The sequence below is a fragment of the Fukomys damarensis genome, unplaced genomic scaffold (genome assembly GCF_012274545.1).
Source record: "Fukomys damarensis isolate Sample0158 unplaced genomic scaffold, DMR_v1.0_HiC HiC_scaffold_26, whole genome shotgun sequence".
Classification (NCBI taxonomy): domain Eukaryota; kingdom Metazoa; phylum Chordata; class Mammalia; order Rodentia; family Bathyergidae; genus Fukomys; species Fukomys damarensis.
In genome coordinates this window covers 34586878-34603036 of record NW_022900938.1, presented here as the reverse complement: position 1 = coordinate 34603036, position 16159 = coordinate 34586878, and the positions used below count along the sequence as shown (strand labels likewise).

At 32.9% G+C, this 16159-nt stretch overlaps 1 protein-coding gene across 16 annotated transcripts in view; it reads right to left on the bottom strand.

Moving 5' to 3' along the window:
* The window catches only part of Baz2b (bromodomain adjacent to zinc finger domain 2B), a 354073-nt gene that overhangs the window by 89461 nt on the left and 248453 nt on the right, over positions 1-16159 (bottom strand). For all 16 annotated transcript variants that reach the window (XM_010606796.3, XM_010606795.3, XM_033756373.1 and 13 more), the window contains 5 exons: positions 10272-10475; positions 9588-9983; positions 3326-3926; positions 1430-1723; positions 105-165 (listed from right to left, as the gene is read on the bottom strand). In XM_010606796.3, coding sequence (XP_010605098.1) covers positions 105-165; positions 1430-1723; positions 3326-3926; positions 9588-9983; positions 10272-10475 — 1556 coding nt within the window. The remainder of the gene's footprint in view (positions 1-104; positions 166-1429; positions 1724-3325; positions 3927-9587; positions 9984-10271; positions 10476-16159) is intronic.

The following is a 16159-nucleotide window of genomic DNA, read 5'->3' as shown; positions in this document are numbered from 1 at the left end:
GTCAAATTAATATCATGTAATATATTCATATATGTAATATATGCAGAGAATAAGAACTATACATCAAATATGCAAAAGTAAAAACAAAACCTAATTTTGCATACCCATATTCCAAAGGAATACGCAGTTCACGTTCATCTGTAACTCTTCTTCTTTTGGAAGTGCCTTTAAGAAAATTCAGCCAGTTAATAAAAAAGATTAACTTATAAGGATGAAAGTATTCTGATAGTTTACAAACTTTTCATTAAAAATATATTTTAGTGACTTGGAGTACTAGTGTTATTTGTCAAATTTATAAATTAATCTTGGGTGGTTTTCAACAAAACATACTGTATGAGGTAAAGGAATTTTTTTCCTTTCGGTCTAAATGACAGAATCACTAGTATGTCTCTCTAAAAAGAAATACAATCCAAACTAAAAATGTATAAAATTTCCTCTCATTTTAATTCCTATGTGCATACATATCTATGGTTAAAAACACTATTACATCTTTTAATAATCTAAATCACATAAAAAGATGGAATATATGAATTTTTTTGTAAAACAAAGATTAAGTTTCACAAATATGAATACATTCATCTTACATTAATAAGGTATCATACTAGTTTATGATAAATGAAAGAAAAACTACAAACTGCCAAGAAGAAAGTGAAATAAGTAAAATAAAACATTTTACTGTGCACACCTATATTTCCGAAGTTACTAAATAAGTATATAGGATACTTTTGGAATGTTAAATGTATACACTCTTAATAAAGATCTCCAGAAGTTTATAAAGTCAAGTAGGAAACAAAAGAATAGCCTGTTAATGGAATAAGAATGTTACTTGTTAATAGAAATGATATTGACTATATGTTGGGCATACGATTGTCTGAATAACCTTTTGCAAAGTACACAAACATCCAATCATCAACTGAATGTGTATATTAAAAGCATAAAATGAGCATACAAGCAGAAAAGGACTAAAAAATCAAAAGCTGTCATCAGTCAGACTTTCTGTTTTGTTTTGAGACAGGATCTCGCTATGTAGTCCAGGTTGGCGTTGAAGTTGCTTGCTATATAAAGCAGGGTAGCCTCAAACTCCTGCCTTAGCCTCCCAAGTGCTGGGATTACAGGTGTATGCCACTGTATCTGGCATTAATCAGATTCTTAAGTTGAAAGCACGGAAAAATTTTAAAGAGATCAAGAACCAGGGGTGGGGATTTAGCTCAGTGGTTATACCTCCTGCCTCGCAAATGCAAGGACCCAAGTTCAATCCCTAGCACCAAAAAAACAGGTCATATCATTTGAAAATACATGCCAACCTTTCACAGCTAATCTAAAATCTACCTATAACACTTATTTGCAATGAGATCATATCCAGGACACAATATAAATTCTTATTATGGTTTGACTTCTACTTTATAACGATAAAAAGAAATGTAGATACCAGAGTGTGGACTGGAACTAAGTGTGGAAGAAGATGTGCCAAGAAAAGCAGGTGACTGAGATTCAGAACATAAGGCAGCAGGAGCAGAGCCTGGGGCTTTTCCTATATGGATATTACGAGGTGTAGAGTGAGCTGTAAGACTGATGGAAGGGCTCTTGACAGAGGAAGTAGTTTTATTCAGTTTTATTGAAGTTTTCTCTCCTTCAGTATCGCTATCTGATTCATCTTGGTCTTTATCATCATCATCTTCTTCTTCTGATCCTTCTGTATCTGATTCTGAATTACTATCTGATTCTGAGAAGTAAAAGAAGTACTTGTATATTACAAATAGATAATAACAAATGATTTTCACTTGTATCTAAACAAATACTTCAGAATGGAAGCCAGAATCTGTGACAAAGAATTTAAACAAGCAATTTCCCCAGAATAAATGTAAGAAGTTATCTCACAAGCCATCTGAGTACAATGTATGCAGGCTATAAATCTTCAAGACTCTTTAAAATGACCAGTTTTCCTCAACACTTGAATCTTAAAACAGTTCTCACATGGTACTATTCACATAATTAGTTCTACTTTGTAGCTTCAAACTACTTTTAATTTAATGGAGAAATTGAAGTAAAATAGTAAAATTAAAATACTTTTAATTTAATGGAGAAATTGAATACAATTGACTGTCCGAATCAACAGATTCCAAAGACTTCAGAGGCATACTAAATCTAGTGTGAGAAAGAAATGTCTTGAATACCATCATCCTTTCATTTGGACTTTGGGGTAGAAGAAAATCTTCTAGGGAAGATTTATTTTTAACTTATGTATAAGATGTCATTAGCCTTTTCAGGAGTTACAAAAAGTAGGCTAATGGAAATAATTATGTTAGCATAAGAGAGTAGTTTGATAAATTTGTCCTAGTTATGTAGTTCTATGCATAACACATCTACTCTCTAGATATATAAAATCTATTACTAAATTAAGCTTGATAAACATAAGACTAACATATAGACAGTATCATGAAGATCACCAGAACAATCACACAGCAACATTTGGGGAATTCTGTTTGGTGTGATATTATTCGCCTAGACTGAGGTTAATTGTACAAGTTAGTTTCTAACAGTAACAAATACAAATAAATGTACTATCATGCATAAAATTGAAGATAGTGTCAAGAAGAATTGTCATTATGCAGAGAAATATTTTGTTTTTAACTTATAGGCACTAAGTTTGTATAAATAATTACACTTTTCTATTTATATTGGGTGCTAGAATATTTACTATTTAAATATGCTAAATTTCTGGCTGACTAGTAAATCATAAATCTATGAGCTTTTATAATATGTAACTATCTGAATATTTATAATTAAGTTACCTTATATATTACACTTTCAAAAACAATCTCCCCACATCAAAAAATCAGAAAATGAATCAAAATCAAATCATGGGATTACTCCATAACCCCATGCTATTTAATAAATTGTATATTACTAATGATTGTTCATAGGATGTAGGTTTTTGGTACTTCTGAATGACTGATTAAAATTTTATCTTTGTTTAAAATATCTAATGACATTTTAACTAGTAGCAGAAGAAGTGAAAATAGGGAAAGATAAGTGATTCTGAATGAAATGAAAACTAGCAAACTGATGAAATTTTTCAATTCATGCATCATTTATATTCACATTAAAATTATTATATGTTCAAAATCAGATGACTAACAAGCTGATAATTTAACTTAGAATTTCCAGTGTCTTTTACTCATATAAGTTACCAGCTGTTAGTAGAAATGCAGATACATAAACCAGTAAATAACAGTGATTTTAAGTCTGTGAGTTAAGGTCTTTAAAATGTTTTGGTTCACACATCAGTCAGAGAAATACTTTAAAATTCAAAACAGAAAATAACCTGATTGACTGTCATCAGATTCATCATCTTCATCATCTTCATCTTCCTCATCATCTTCTTCTTCGTCCTCATTTGAATCTTCGGAATCTTTACTACTGGGAATGTCTGAATCTGTTCCTCTAAATTGTTCCACCAAAGATTGTGCAGGATGGGAGTGATGCTGTGTTTTTAATGTGTTTACATTACTGCTCACTGCCTTTTCCTTTCCTTGACTATGCAGTATGGGAGAGGCAGAAGGCAGCACAGATATCTGGCTGCCAGGGGTTCTTCTCCCACTTGTACTCAGATTTACAGGTGAGGAAAAAGGGGTGCTACTGGTAGTCATAACATTTTCATTAATCTTACTCTGTATTTTAGTTTTGGTTGTAAGTGCTAGAGGAGCTTCTTGAATCACACTCTGAATAACTCCATTTGGTTGGTGATTACCTAAAAGTGCATTTGTCAAGAATGGATTAGGGTGGTTGTTTTCCACTGGTTGTTTTGGATGTGCTGGTGAGCTAGAGGTTGTTTTTGGATTTGACAAAGCTGCAATAACCTTCTTTAGGCTCTTAGATGATTCCTGTTTCTTTAACTGTGAAGGGAATGCCTGTTTATATTGTTCCTGTTGAAACATAAGTTAAAAAACAAAATGAAATGTACCATAAAAGCAAAGATTGTTTTCAATATCTGAGAACAGTTGCTCATATACAAATCGATACTATGCCATACAAGTGCTCAAGTGGCAGCAATGACCAGTTGGGTGCTGAACCTTGACTAAACCTAATATATTATAAACTCAATTAGTTTTCTCCCCCAAAAAATATGCTTCATGACTGTCCTCTTCACTGTTGTCATTCTTACAGTAGTAAAAACCTGTGGCTGGGGATTTAGCTCAGTGGTTCTACCACCTGCCTTGCTAAGCATAAGGACTCAAGTTCAATCCCCAGTACAAAACAAAACAAAACCCTGAAATTCTAAAAACATAATTTTTTCCCCAAGTTGCCCATATTGCCATGTCTTTGGATTGTTTCACTAAAATATTGTTCTAATTTAAGCTATGCCATTATTTCCTTCCACTAAACTTCTAGTATACACTATATACAATACCAGTTTTACCTTTGATTAGCATTACTTCATCAACCTCATTATGTATCACCAACATTACAAACTCTAGACTTTAGCATCCAAATTACTATATCATGAAGCACTGATACATTTTGAGCAAGACTATTTGCTAAGGCCCAGATATGTCATATTTTCACTCTCTCTACATCTTGCTATAACCATTTTGTCTTCATGAAATATCCTCCTTTGCTAAATTTCAAACTGATGCATTATTGTCCTTTTATCAAGATTCAATCCAAGATGCTTTCCATGTTTATTTTGGCCAGAAGTACTCTGTACCTCTATCCTTTGAGCTTCTTTACCTCCTTATAGTCTGTCTTACTACATTTAGTATAATATATGGCATTTTAAATAAATTTTAATGCATAGTATTTTTAATAAATCCCTCAGAATAGAAAAGTTGTTATCTATAGTTGTCCCAAAACATTACTCAGAACTCTGTGTCGGTTACATACTGAAAAAAAAAACTACAATGCTGAATAAATGATTTCTTGAAGGAGAAAAAAAACACTCTGAAGCAAAGTTTTAAGATATTGTGAAGGCTGAAGATGGGTATTTGTCTAGCATGTGAGAGGCCCTGGATTCAAATCCCAGCACAATAAATGAACGAACGAATGAATGAATAATAAATACGATATTAAACCGGTTGATGGGACTGGTAGCTCAATATTCTGTGGGACTTAGTTTAGAGTACCTTTAGGACATTTACATTATAAAAGGAAACAGTTTAGAAAAATAATTTTCCTAGGGAAAAGTTAATTTGTAAACCATTAAGTCATAAATTGTGTATTTTTAAGAAACAAAAAAATTAGCTATTAGAATCCTTTTGAAAATTATAAAGCCATATAAATCTTACTACAATAGTCATTAAAATATATAAAATAAACTGAAGTAGAATAATTAAAACAAGAAAAATAGAGTTGAATATCCTAATTTTAGTAAAATCTGCATTCAAAATGACTACTTTGACAAATTAAAATGAGCAACTTTTCAGCATCAACTCAAATTAGCAAAGATTTGTGTTGATGATTTAAGTGCAACTGTAGATGCCATATAAAATGACTTTTTAAGTATTTTAAAACAGCACTACTAATAAGCAACAGCATTTTCTGCATGAACTTCATCTTATTTAATATCTGTACTGTATTAATTTAGAAAGTTATTAAAATAATTCTTTTTAAACAAAGTCTGCCATATTCATGCCACAGGCAATACTTTACAAAGAGAAATTGTTTAATTAGTATCAATCAGTGAATAAAAATATGGAAAATTATATAAAGACCTAAATATACCTTTTAGACGGAATTTTATAGCAACTCTTACATAAAATACTTTCATATAAATAAGATTTACATTTTCAACAGAAATTAGTATATATGGACTGGTACCTCCGTTCACCAGTGTTTTTCTTTGTAAACAATTTGGTTGGCAAACAGAAGCATTTGGCAAAATTTTGTTTTTGTTTGCAAATTCTACATCAAGTGACAAACACGACCACAGCTATTCTTCCCACACAAGCACAAATGTGGCAATTTTTCCAAAATTGTAGAACAAATCAAGTTCATGAACTTAGTCCTTGTCACATAATCATTTTGTGCTCTTTTTAATGAGGAGTAAATTTTGCTTCTAAGTACACAGGATCAAAAGGGCAATAAAAATAAAAATTTCCCACTTGTATTTTAATTTTCTGCAATTGTTCCTTATAATTCTAAAGAATCTCTTCTCATATATTTATACTTATAGGGTTTTAAGAATAACCAAAGATTACAACATTTTATCGCAAATTAAGTAGATTATTCTATTACAGTAAATATGTCCTTTTCATATCAGGATTAATGTATAAAAAGAAGAAAGACAACTAAAGCCTGTATAATTAATAAATCTCTTGCTGCTTTAAGATAGCCATTTCAATGGCAATAGTATACGAAAAGATCAGTTGGAAAGTCTGTCTAACCTCTAACTTCTTGCTCTGACAACCCCAACCTAAGTACCTGTGGACTGCAAAATGTCTTTAGACAATAGTTTAGTGGTGTAAGACCTCCAAATTCTTCTTCTGGTGTATACAACCAATTTATATATATTAAATTGGATTATGTATCTATAATGTGAAGGCATTGAAGGACCCAATGATAAAATAACACAACAAAATCATAAACTAATGGAAGATAGACATATACACAAAAGGTAGCATGAGAAGTGAGATTATCATAAGAAATTTTTAAAAATTCTGAATGTTAGACTACTACTTACTGCTGTTTTAAGAAAAGTATTTCTAAAAAATCTATTACAATACAAAATAGTGGTAAAGACTACATAACATGTTTCAGCACTGAATTTGATATAAATGTCCATTCACATAAACTACTTTCCATTTAACAACTGTTTATCATTTCATATAATTTGCAATATATTTCTGAATAATTTCCAGATAACAAGCACATCACCTTTTTTTCATTAGAATGCTTGGTTTAGACCTCTTCTGCTATTAATTTGTTTCATGATATTAGGAAGTGACAGCATTTGAGCTTTGGTGTTAGCTTTTATGGTTTGTAAAAGATGAAGATTATATATGCAAAAGCTTAACCTTACTACATTTAGGAAGCAAGTATTTAATAAATGAATTTCTAATAAATAGTTACATAAAATTCTTACTTATAGAAACATTCAAGAAACACTTCGAAAAAATTGGAGAATCTCTTGGAATACAAAAATCTAAAGTGGCTCTATAAATTTGTTTTTCTTAAAGTAAGACAACAATGAAAAGTTAAAATTCAAACGATTTAATTTTAATTTTCTTATTTTAGTGTAAGAAAGTCAATAATATGACAGTGATAAAACCTCCTTTTGAGCAGTTTGTTACAAGTGATATGCATGATATTCTGATACCACTGATCATTCTATATAGGTCATTTATTCTCAACTCTACCATTTGTCACCTCAACAACTCTCTATACATATTCAGAATTCTAGAACATTATACCATAAGAGACTCTGACTTGATTGTCCTCAAAAGTATTTTTCTTATTGTTTCCCAGGTGATTTTAATGTACAGTTAGGTTGAAGAACCACAAATTTAATTATCAAAAAAGGCTGATACATTCAAATCATAGTTCTTAAATTCTTTACGGTAAGAGTGAATGGACAGGGACCTTGTGAATTTTTTGAGAAAGTAAACAGTTTATCACAATTGTTAATAATTCTAGTACCAGGCTGGGGATGTAGCTCAGTGGCATTGTGCCTGCCTGGCAAGCTGCAAGGTTCTGAGTTCGATCCTTAGTACAAAGAAAAAAAAAATTCTAATACCAAATAATCCAGATTTGAATTCTAACTCTATCACTAACCAGCTGTGTGATCTTGAAAATACTAAGTTCTATAACCTCAATTTTCTCATCTGTAAATGGAATTAATAATACTGGTAACAGTCACAGATGTTATTATTCACTGAGTAAATGTATGTGCAGCACTTAATGGCCAGCAAACTGTATAAGGGCTCTAAAATCTATCTAATGATTAGGATGCCTAATAATGATGATGCTAATATAGTAATATTTGTAACCAAGAGACAGGTTATTATGTTCAAACATAGTAATTTTCCATGCTGGGCTAATTCTAGGATATAAAGCAATGGTCATTTAATTGTTAAAATTCTATTGGACATAGGGCTGTAATAATATCAAATCAACAGCAGAAAAAAAAAGAAAGAAAAAACTGTTCTGCAGAATGGTTCTGGTGGATGGGCATAGTGGTGTACACCTCTAAACTCAGTTACTTAGGAAGCTGAAGAATGAGGATTGAAAATTTGAGGCTATCCTGTACAAGTTCAAGAGATCGTGTCTGAAAATAAAAGTAAAAAAGAGGGCAGAAATAGCTCAATGGTAGATTGTTCCTCAGTTTGGTCCTAAATATCACCCTAAAAAAGGAAAAAAAATAAGTAGTTCTGGTGTTTATGTAAGTAGAAGTTATTTTCATATATCTTATTAAGAATTGCAAAGGAAAATTAATCTTCTGTTCCTTTTTTTGTGTGTGTGATGTAGTTATACTATGTTGCCTAGGCCGGCTTTGAATTCCTGGGTGCAGTGATCATACTGCCTCAGCCTCCCAAGTAGCCGGATCTACAGGCACATACTACCACATCTGGCTCAAAAAAAAAAATTTTTTTTTAGTACTGAGGATCGAATCAGGACCTTCCTTCTGCTTGTGAGGCAGGCGATGGCACCACTGAGCTAAATCCCCAGCCCCTCAAAAAATAATTATTTATAGAGCAGTTTTATACTTAAGTTATAAATTCTAGGACTACAGAGGTAAATTACTTCAAAAATATAACTGACCTTAGAAGAAAAGGACATTAATTTTTAAAAAAGTAATTGTAAAACTTGTCATATACAAATATATTTATCCCTATTTACCTCTAAAACATTAAGTGTGAGTGAGGGAATGAGACGACATGACTGTGTTGCCAAAAAAACCAATATATATATATAAATACAAGATCAGAGAAAAATATTTTTGTGGTGCCAGGGAACCAAACCCAGGGACTCTCATGTGCTAGGCAAATATTCTATCACTGAACTATATGTGCAGCCTACAATCAGAGAAATTCAATACTCTGATATATACATACTATACTACATATATATTACACATATATTTTACATATATATATATATATATTACATAGTATATAAATTCTGTTCCTACAGACTAAGAAAATATAAAAATTAAGAAATTTAAAGCTATATATAGTAAGGCTACATAACAGCTCTCTTTTTGGTATTGGGAATCAAATCTAGGGTTTTACATATTCTAAGCATGCTCTATCATCCCTTTAGTCTCACATAATTTTCTAATAATAAAACTGCTGTTTTAAAGGTGTAGGGAAGGTAGGATGAGTAGGGGAAGGGTAATAAGGGAAAAGAAAAAAATGTGAGATAATGAAAAGATGAAAATAAAATGTTTGTAGATGGGGAAGGGAGGAGGGGGTGAAGGGAGGGCAGGGGTAAGGGGAAAAAATGAGAATCAAGACTTGTCATGTACAGGTACAAGATCCCAACAATGAATGTAACTGTACTGTATCCCTAAAATGTACCAATAAACTCAATTAAAGCTGAAAAAAATAAAATAAAAAATAAAACTGCTGTTTAAATAATTTTTAACTCACCCGTTTTGACCGCAATTCATTGGCCAAAGAACTAGATTCTTCAGAGGTATTTTTATTCCCTGCTTTAAGTACATCAGGAGAAGGAACTATGAGTTTCATATAAGGTTCCTTTTTGGCTTGATTTACCAAAGATAAAGGTTTCACATTGGACACCAATCCCGTAGACTGTATTACACTGGTATGTTTGTTCACAGATTCCTCCTTTGCCTGAGAGCTTTGGAAAATAAATGGAAGCTGCTGTGACAAAACCTGAGGCTGCTTCTGCTGGGATTGGAATGATGAGTGAGTCTGGGATTCAGACACAAGAGGTAATGGCTGGTGTATTCTTTTTTCCTGGGTTTTTTCAGTTGCTTTCTGTCCATCTGCTTTTGGGTCTGAAATACCATGTAATAGCACCTGGAAATAAAATGTACAAGGCAATTTCTTACTATCTATGCAGAATATCCAGCAATAAATCTTGGATGAAAATAACTTTTAAAAGTGTTTCTAATGACTTAAGAAAGATATACAATATAAAGCTAACAAAAAATATACCAAATGTCCTTTTAAGAACATCTCCTATTCTTGTGTGTGCAACAGGAAGAATTTAAGATAATTATCTTTAAAACTAGACTTTGAGTGTCAAGATAAACTAGTTAATTTGTTAATATGAATAATATTTGGATACTGTTCACAAAAATGTACCTGGTTGTTACTTTTATGTTGTGCTTCACTCTCTGAATCAGAATCATCATCTTCACTTTCTTCAATACTTTGATCTTCTTCCTCTTCATCTTCTTCTAGATCATCTGAATCACTACTACTAATGCCTTCAGTTGAGGTGTCTGATGATGTGCCTGAATCACTATCACTGTTGCTAGAACTTTCCATAGCCTTCTTCCTTGGTTTCTGGATAAAGACAAGATATTTGGCAAGGTTTTATTTTTTTTAATCAAATTTCAATAAAGGAGGTACGTCTTTTAATTTTCTTTCTTTTTTTGCGGGGGGTACCAGGGATCGAACTTGGGTCCTTGCGCTTGCAAGGCAGACCACTGAACTAAATCCCCGGCCCCATCTTTTAATTCTCAAATCATATTTTCAAACTCGAAATGTCTGTTTTAGAAAAAACAAAGTCACATATTTTTAATCTAATTAACAAAATGACCAAATAACTTATCTGATAGGAAGTCATTATCAACAACTATAAGCTCTTTCACATCTAAAATACTGAAATTATCAAAATAGTATATATGTAGTTCTACACATATAACTTCTACACTTCAAAATGCATGACTTTAAAAAGAACAGTTCACACAATTTTTGATTATGAAACATTTTGAAATTATTTATATTTAGCTTTAGTCTTCATTTTATGCAGCCAGTGAATAGTCAAAAATGTACTATAATGTGCCAAATCCATTTTTTTTTAGGTACCTGTCTGTAACTGTGTACAGACAAGAATCCTTGGTCTTCAATAACTTTCATTCTAGTGGTGAAAGTGGGAAGAAGAATACAAATGTTTAATCTAAGAGGATCTACTTCCATAGAGCAATAAGTGCTGTAGAAAAGATAAAACAGGTAATACAATACTTATGAGGCTGCTTTAGTAACCATCAAATAACTTAATAGTTTATATTAAAAGAGATAAAAAATACAATAAGGAGAAATACTTATTTCTGGAATATTTAAGACTGTTGGACAAAGCAAATCCAAAGCTGGCAGAAAGGGATATTAGGTCACATAAGGGCAAGTTTTCTGTTTAAAGAACACATAATTGTAATGGACAAAAAGAAAAAAATCGAAATTATAAAGCAACAAGATCAAGTTACTTAGGAACATTTCAACAGCATTTGCTGATAGGCAACAAAACACTAAAAGTAACAAGGAATTACAAAAGTTTTGGTCTTTACACACACGCACACACACACGCACACACACACACATAGCTTTTCTTGACTACTAGGGTTTGGGGAATGAAAGATAATAATATACTTCTACAACAAAAAGTCAAATTGAAAGTCATAGTTACAGATTGCAAATCTATATTCTTTCATGTTGTCTGGAGATTTATTTACCTAACATGAAATGCATATAAGGAGAGTCACTCCTGCTATTACTTTCTGCCTGCAGTGACTTTGTGTTAACTGCTTCAAGGTATCCTATGCCTCCTCCACAGACATACCCTTCAATAAGCAGACTAGCAGTCACTGCCATCCCCTGAGGTAACTCCCTCCCATAAAGCAGAGATACATAAGAAGAAAGTAATGTGAGAATTAGACAACAAAGACCATAAGGTAGAGAATAAAGGATAATAATAATGTTACTATTAAGCCTACCATTTATTTGGCAGAATAGGTCCTTGTTTGCAAGCAATATCTGTTATGGATTACTTAGCATAAATTATCACTTTTGGTTTAGTAGGGGCTAGGAAAAGAAAAGAATGAGGAAGCTACAGTGATTTAGCAAAGAAAGACAAACTTTTAGTGCCCAAGTAATCTGTATATAATTTTAGATAAGATTCCTGGGTCCCACTTCTAAACAAGACACAGGGATCACTATTCATAAACAATGTGATTCTAATACATACGGTTACTTCAAAGCATATTTTTATAGTATGTAAAGGAGCACTAAAATATGGAGAGAACAAATATGAGTATTAGAGAAAAAGAGGAAAAATGGATAGATGAGAATATCACCACTTTATTTCCTTAGTCCCTATGATGGGGGGGCATGACATCAAAATTAGCTGAAGAACAGTTTTTCAAACTACACCTAAAGAGAGCAAATGAAGAAATTTTCACAAGCTTTTAATACTGAAAAATAATAAGTAAAAAAATTATAAGATTTTTTTTTCTTTAGTTCCAATGTCCTTCATCTCTATTTTACTTCAACCCACTACCACAAACATGGTTGGTCATTTAAAAATACTTAAATGTCAAAATGGGGAGGGGAAGAGGGGGTGAAGGGAGGGCAGGGACAAAGGGAAAAAATGAGAACCAAGACCTGTCATGTAAAGGTACAAGATCCCAGGAATGAATGTAACTGTACAGTATACCTAGAATGTACCAATAAACTCAATAAAAAGAAAAAAAATAAATACTTAAATGTCAAATCTTAATATTTTTTTTTTTTTTTTTGTACTGGGTATCGACTCAGGACCTTGCACTTGCAAGGCAGGTGGAAAACCATTGAGCTAAATCCCTGGCCCAAATCTTAAATTCTTGTATGCCTCACTTCAAAATCCAGTCTCTCTATAGTATTACTTTCACTTTAGCTTCTACAGATACCACTATGGTACCTTGGAATCCACCTTTTTATATTATTAAAGAAGAGCCAAGTTTTAATACATGCTCCTGGTAACAGTTTTTTAGTTTTAACAGTAGTAATTCTATTTAGTAATGTTAATGCAGGTTCCTCATTAGAACTAAAGATATGGAATGTTTCATTTTCATGTCTTGCAAGTCTTGCACAATGTCTTGGACTTGTGGAAGGACAGGATATTTTAGATTCTAGACTTTACTAGCTTTTAGCACCACTTCTAAGAGATAGGATAATGAGAAGCTTAAAAGTGTGGCACTTTACTTTTAGAAATAGGATGTAACTCAGTGGTAGAATATTTGCTTAGCTTGTGCGAGGTCCTGGGTTCAATCCCTAGTGCTGCACCCCCCAAAAAAAACACATATAAAAGTATATAAAGTGATATGATGTCTAAGACTTGCTTTAAAATAACATGGGTATCAAGAACAGGTTATATTTCAGGCAAACAAGAGAAGTTGGCAGCAGCTCAGAGACAGGGCCTTGCTGATTATACTAATGGGAATATGCTTGAAAACAAATCATAAGGGAGAAGAAATAAGTGCAGTTGAAAAGCAACAGGTGGAGAGTATGACCCAGAAACCTATGTCCCAGGGAGGAAAAATCGAGACTTTTATCTTGTTTGCTTAAGTGTTCAGTGGCATGGACTGAAGTGGAAAGATATGTTTGTTTTGGGGCATAAGTACACTATGGTTGACTTTTTGTAACAGGCATCATTAAGATCCTCAGAGTGATCAGATGACTTTGTTTCAAGCTCTATATATGCATGTGTTATATTCTAGAAAATAAATTCTTCTATTGAGAAGGGAACTGAAATATCTAGAGGAAGTACCTCTATGAATTATGCTCAGCAAAATGAAAAAAAAATTTTATATTTTGTTTGCTTTTTGCACAATGTGGGGAATCAAATCCTGAGTTTTTAGCATATTAGGCAAGTACTCCACATTGAGCTACACGCCAGGTAAGAAAAATTTGATAAGAGTAATATCTTAGTTTTAAAAATTGAAGGCTAGGAGACATGTTATTCAGATTTAAAGTTCACAACAATGACATCTGCAAGCAGTGCCCAAACATATCTTAATATTCTTGCTATTGTGTACCAGAAGCTTTTTAGTGTCTGTGCTATAAAAATGGAGACAGACAAGTCACCAATGTTTGATTCTTCCACTGGAAAACCAGGCCTTGAAAGTGGTCTTCATAAAATGTAGAAGAAAAAACACAACTGTAATTACGTTTGTTTTCAAAATGTTTGCAGTTGATTCCAAGGCTTTAATTTAAAATAAACCAAGACCTCTCAGTTAAGGAGAAATTGCATATGGAAGCAGACCAAAGTTACTGATATGAGTAATCTGATATATAAAATATTAGAAGATGAAGCTGGAGGTTCTCCACTTGGAAAAAATGAAACCCAGATTTAGTGGTGGCCTATGTTTTATAAAGTTGAGATGTCACAGTTTCCCTGGCATGAGGTGGAAAGGGGACCCAAAAGCTTGGAGTGATCAGAAAGATAGAGTGAATTTAACACATGTGATTTATGCATTCACTGCACATCTGAAAATTCTGTAGCAGAAAAATTTAGTTAGAAGCAAAAATCACATTAACTGGAACAGGAAAATGTTAAAGTAAAGCATTAATAAGGAGCCAGTTATAGTGGTGAACACCTGTAATCCCAGGACTCTGGGATTACAAGTTTGAGCCAGCATAGGCAATTTAGTAATTCAGTGAGACATTGTCTGAAAATTTAAAATAATAAAAAGATCTGTGGATGTAGCTCAGTGCGAAGGCAATATTTGAATTTACTACTACTGTGTTACTAATTAGTAATTTTTTTCCCCTTTTCTGGCCTTCGCAGTAGTAACTGTTGAAAGGGATGAAGTGACCTCTAAAGAATTTAGGAATGGATGACATAGAGAATAGTCACTTTCTGTAGGGTTACGGTGGGGTACTGAAATAAAGATATTTTGAGAAAAAGCGTTCTTTCCTCCAAACCCCATTCATCCAAGGTGAGTGTCAGGCTTTTTGGACAGGGTGTAAGTACTGCCCACTGAGTGGCAAAGATGCTCAAGATACGACAAGTCAAAGCTGGTACACAGAAAACACTACCTGGTTTGGTGGCAGAAAAACTTGACTGGGAACCTGCCAAATGTAATGTCAGTAAAATGAGCTAGGAAATCATCCATTAGTTTCCTAGCAAAACTTGCTTCATAAGCTGCCTGCTGGGATGCCAATGAAACTCACTGGAGAGTATGTACCAATGGGTCTTCCGACCACCACTGGGACTTCTGTTCAACACCACCATGGAAGCCATAAGCTAGGAAGGACAAAAACCAGAAACAGAAGTCCCTGCCTTGCCCAGGAACCTCTATTAACAAAGTCTAACCTTGTGTCAAACAGCAAGGGAAAGAAGAGTAAAGTTAGAGCTGAAATCAATAAATTGATAATTTGCATAGTTGAAGATACAGATGAAAAACTGGTCATGATGTAATAATTGTTGAAACAGTATAATAGACACACAGTATTATTTTGTCTGCTCTGAATATTTGAATTTGTCTAAAAAAAAAAGTGTGTGGGGGGGTGTTTCCTGGTTGGGGGTTTCTTTCTACAGTATAGGTTCTGCAGTCAATCTGCTTCACTTCAAATCCTTGTTTAGCTACTTATTGGCTAATTATTTTGTGCTCTGTTCTCCCTTTTGTAATAATAATAGCTACTTCATTCTGGGTATGTAAAAGATTGAATAGGCATTATAGACAAAGCAATTACAGCAGAGGTTGTACATAGGTAGTTCTCAATAAATTTTAGCTACTGGGGCTTGAAGTATAGCTAAGTAGTAAGGTTCAATCGCCAGCACCAAAAAAAAAATATTTTTTACTCTATAATTACTATTGATATTATTTATAGTGATACAGATAGTTTTAATTTTTTAAGATATATAAAATAATGAGTGTGGTGGCATGTACCATTTTTATGTATTACACCATAAAAATACATATCTATAAAAGTGGGATTTCATAATGCATAGAAAATTAATCTGCAACTTCTGGTGGTTTTAGGTATATTTTTTTTACTTTTGAGGTATTAGACATGGAACTCAGGGGCTTTGCCCTGAGCTCCCCAGCCCTTTTTATTTCTGTGATTTAGTCTAGATTTCACTAAGTTGCTAAGTTGTTGGCTTGACCTGGGGATCCTCCTGTCTCAGACAACCAGAGTACCGGTATTACAGGTATGTGCCACCACACCCAGCTAGATTTTGGCTGTTTGACATTAGAAATTACATATAT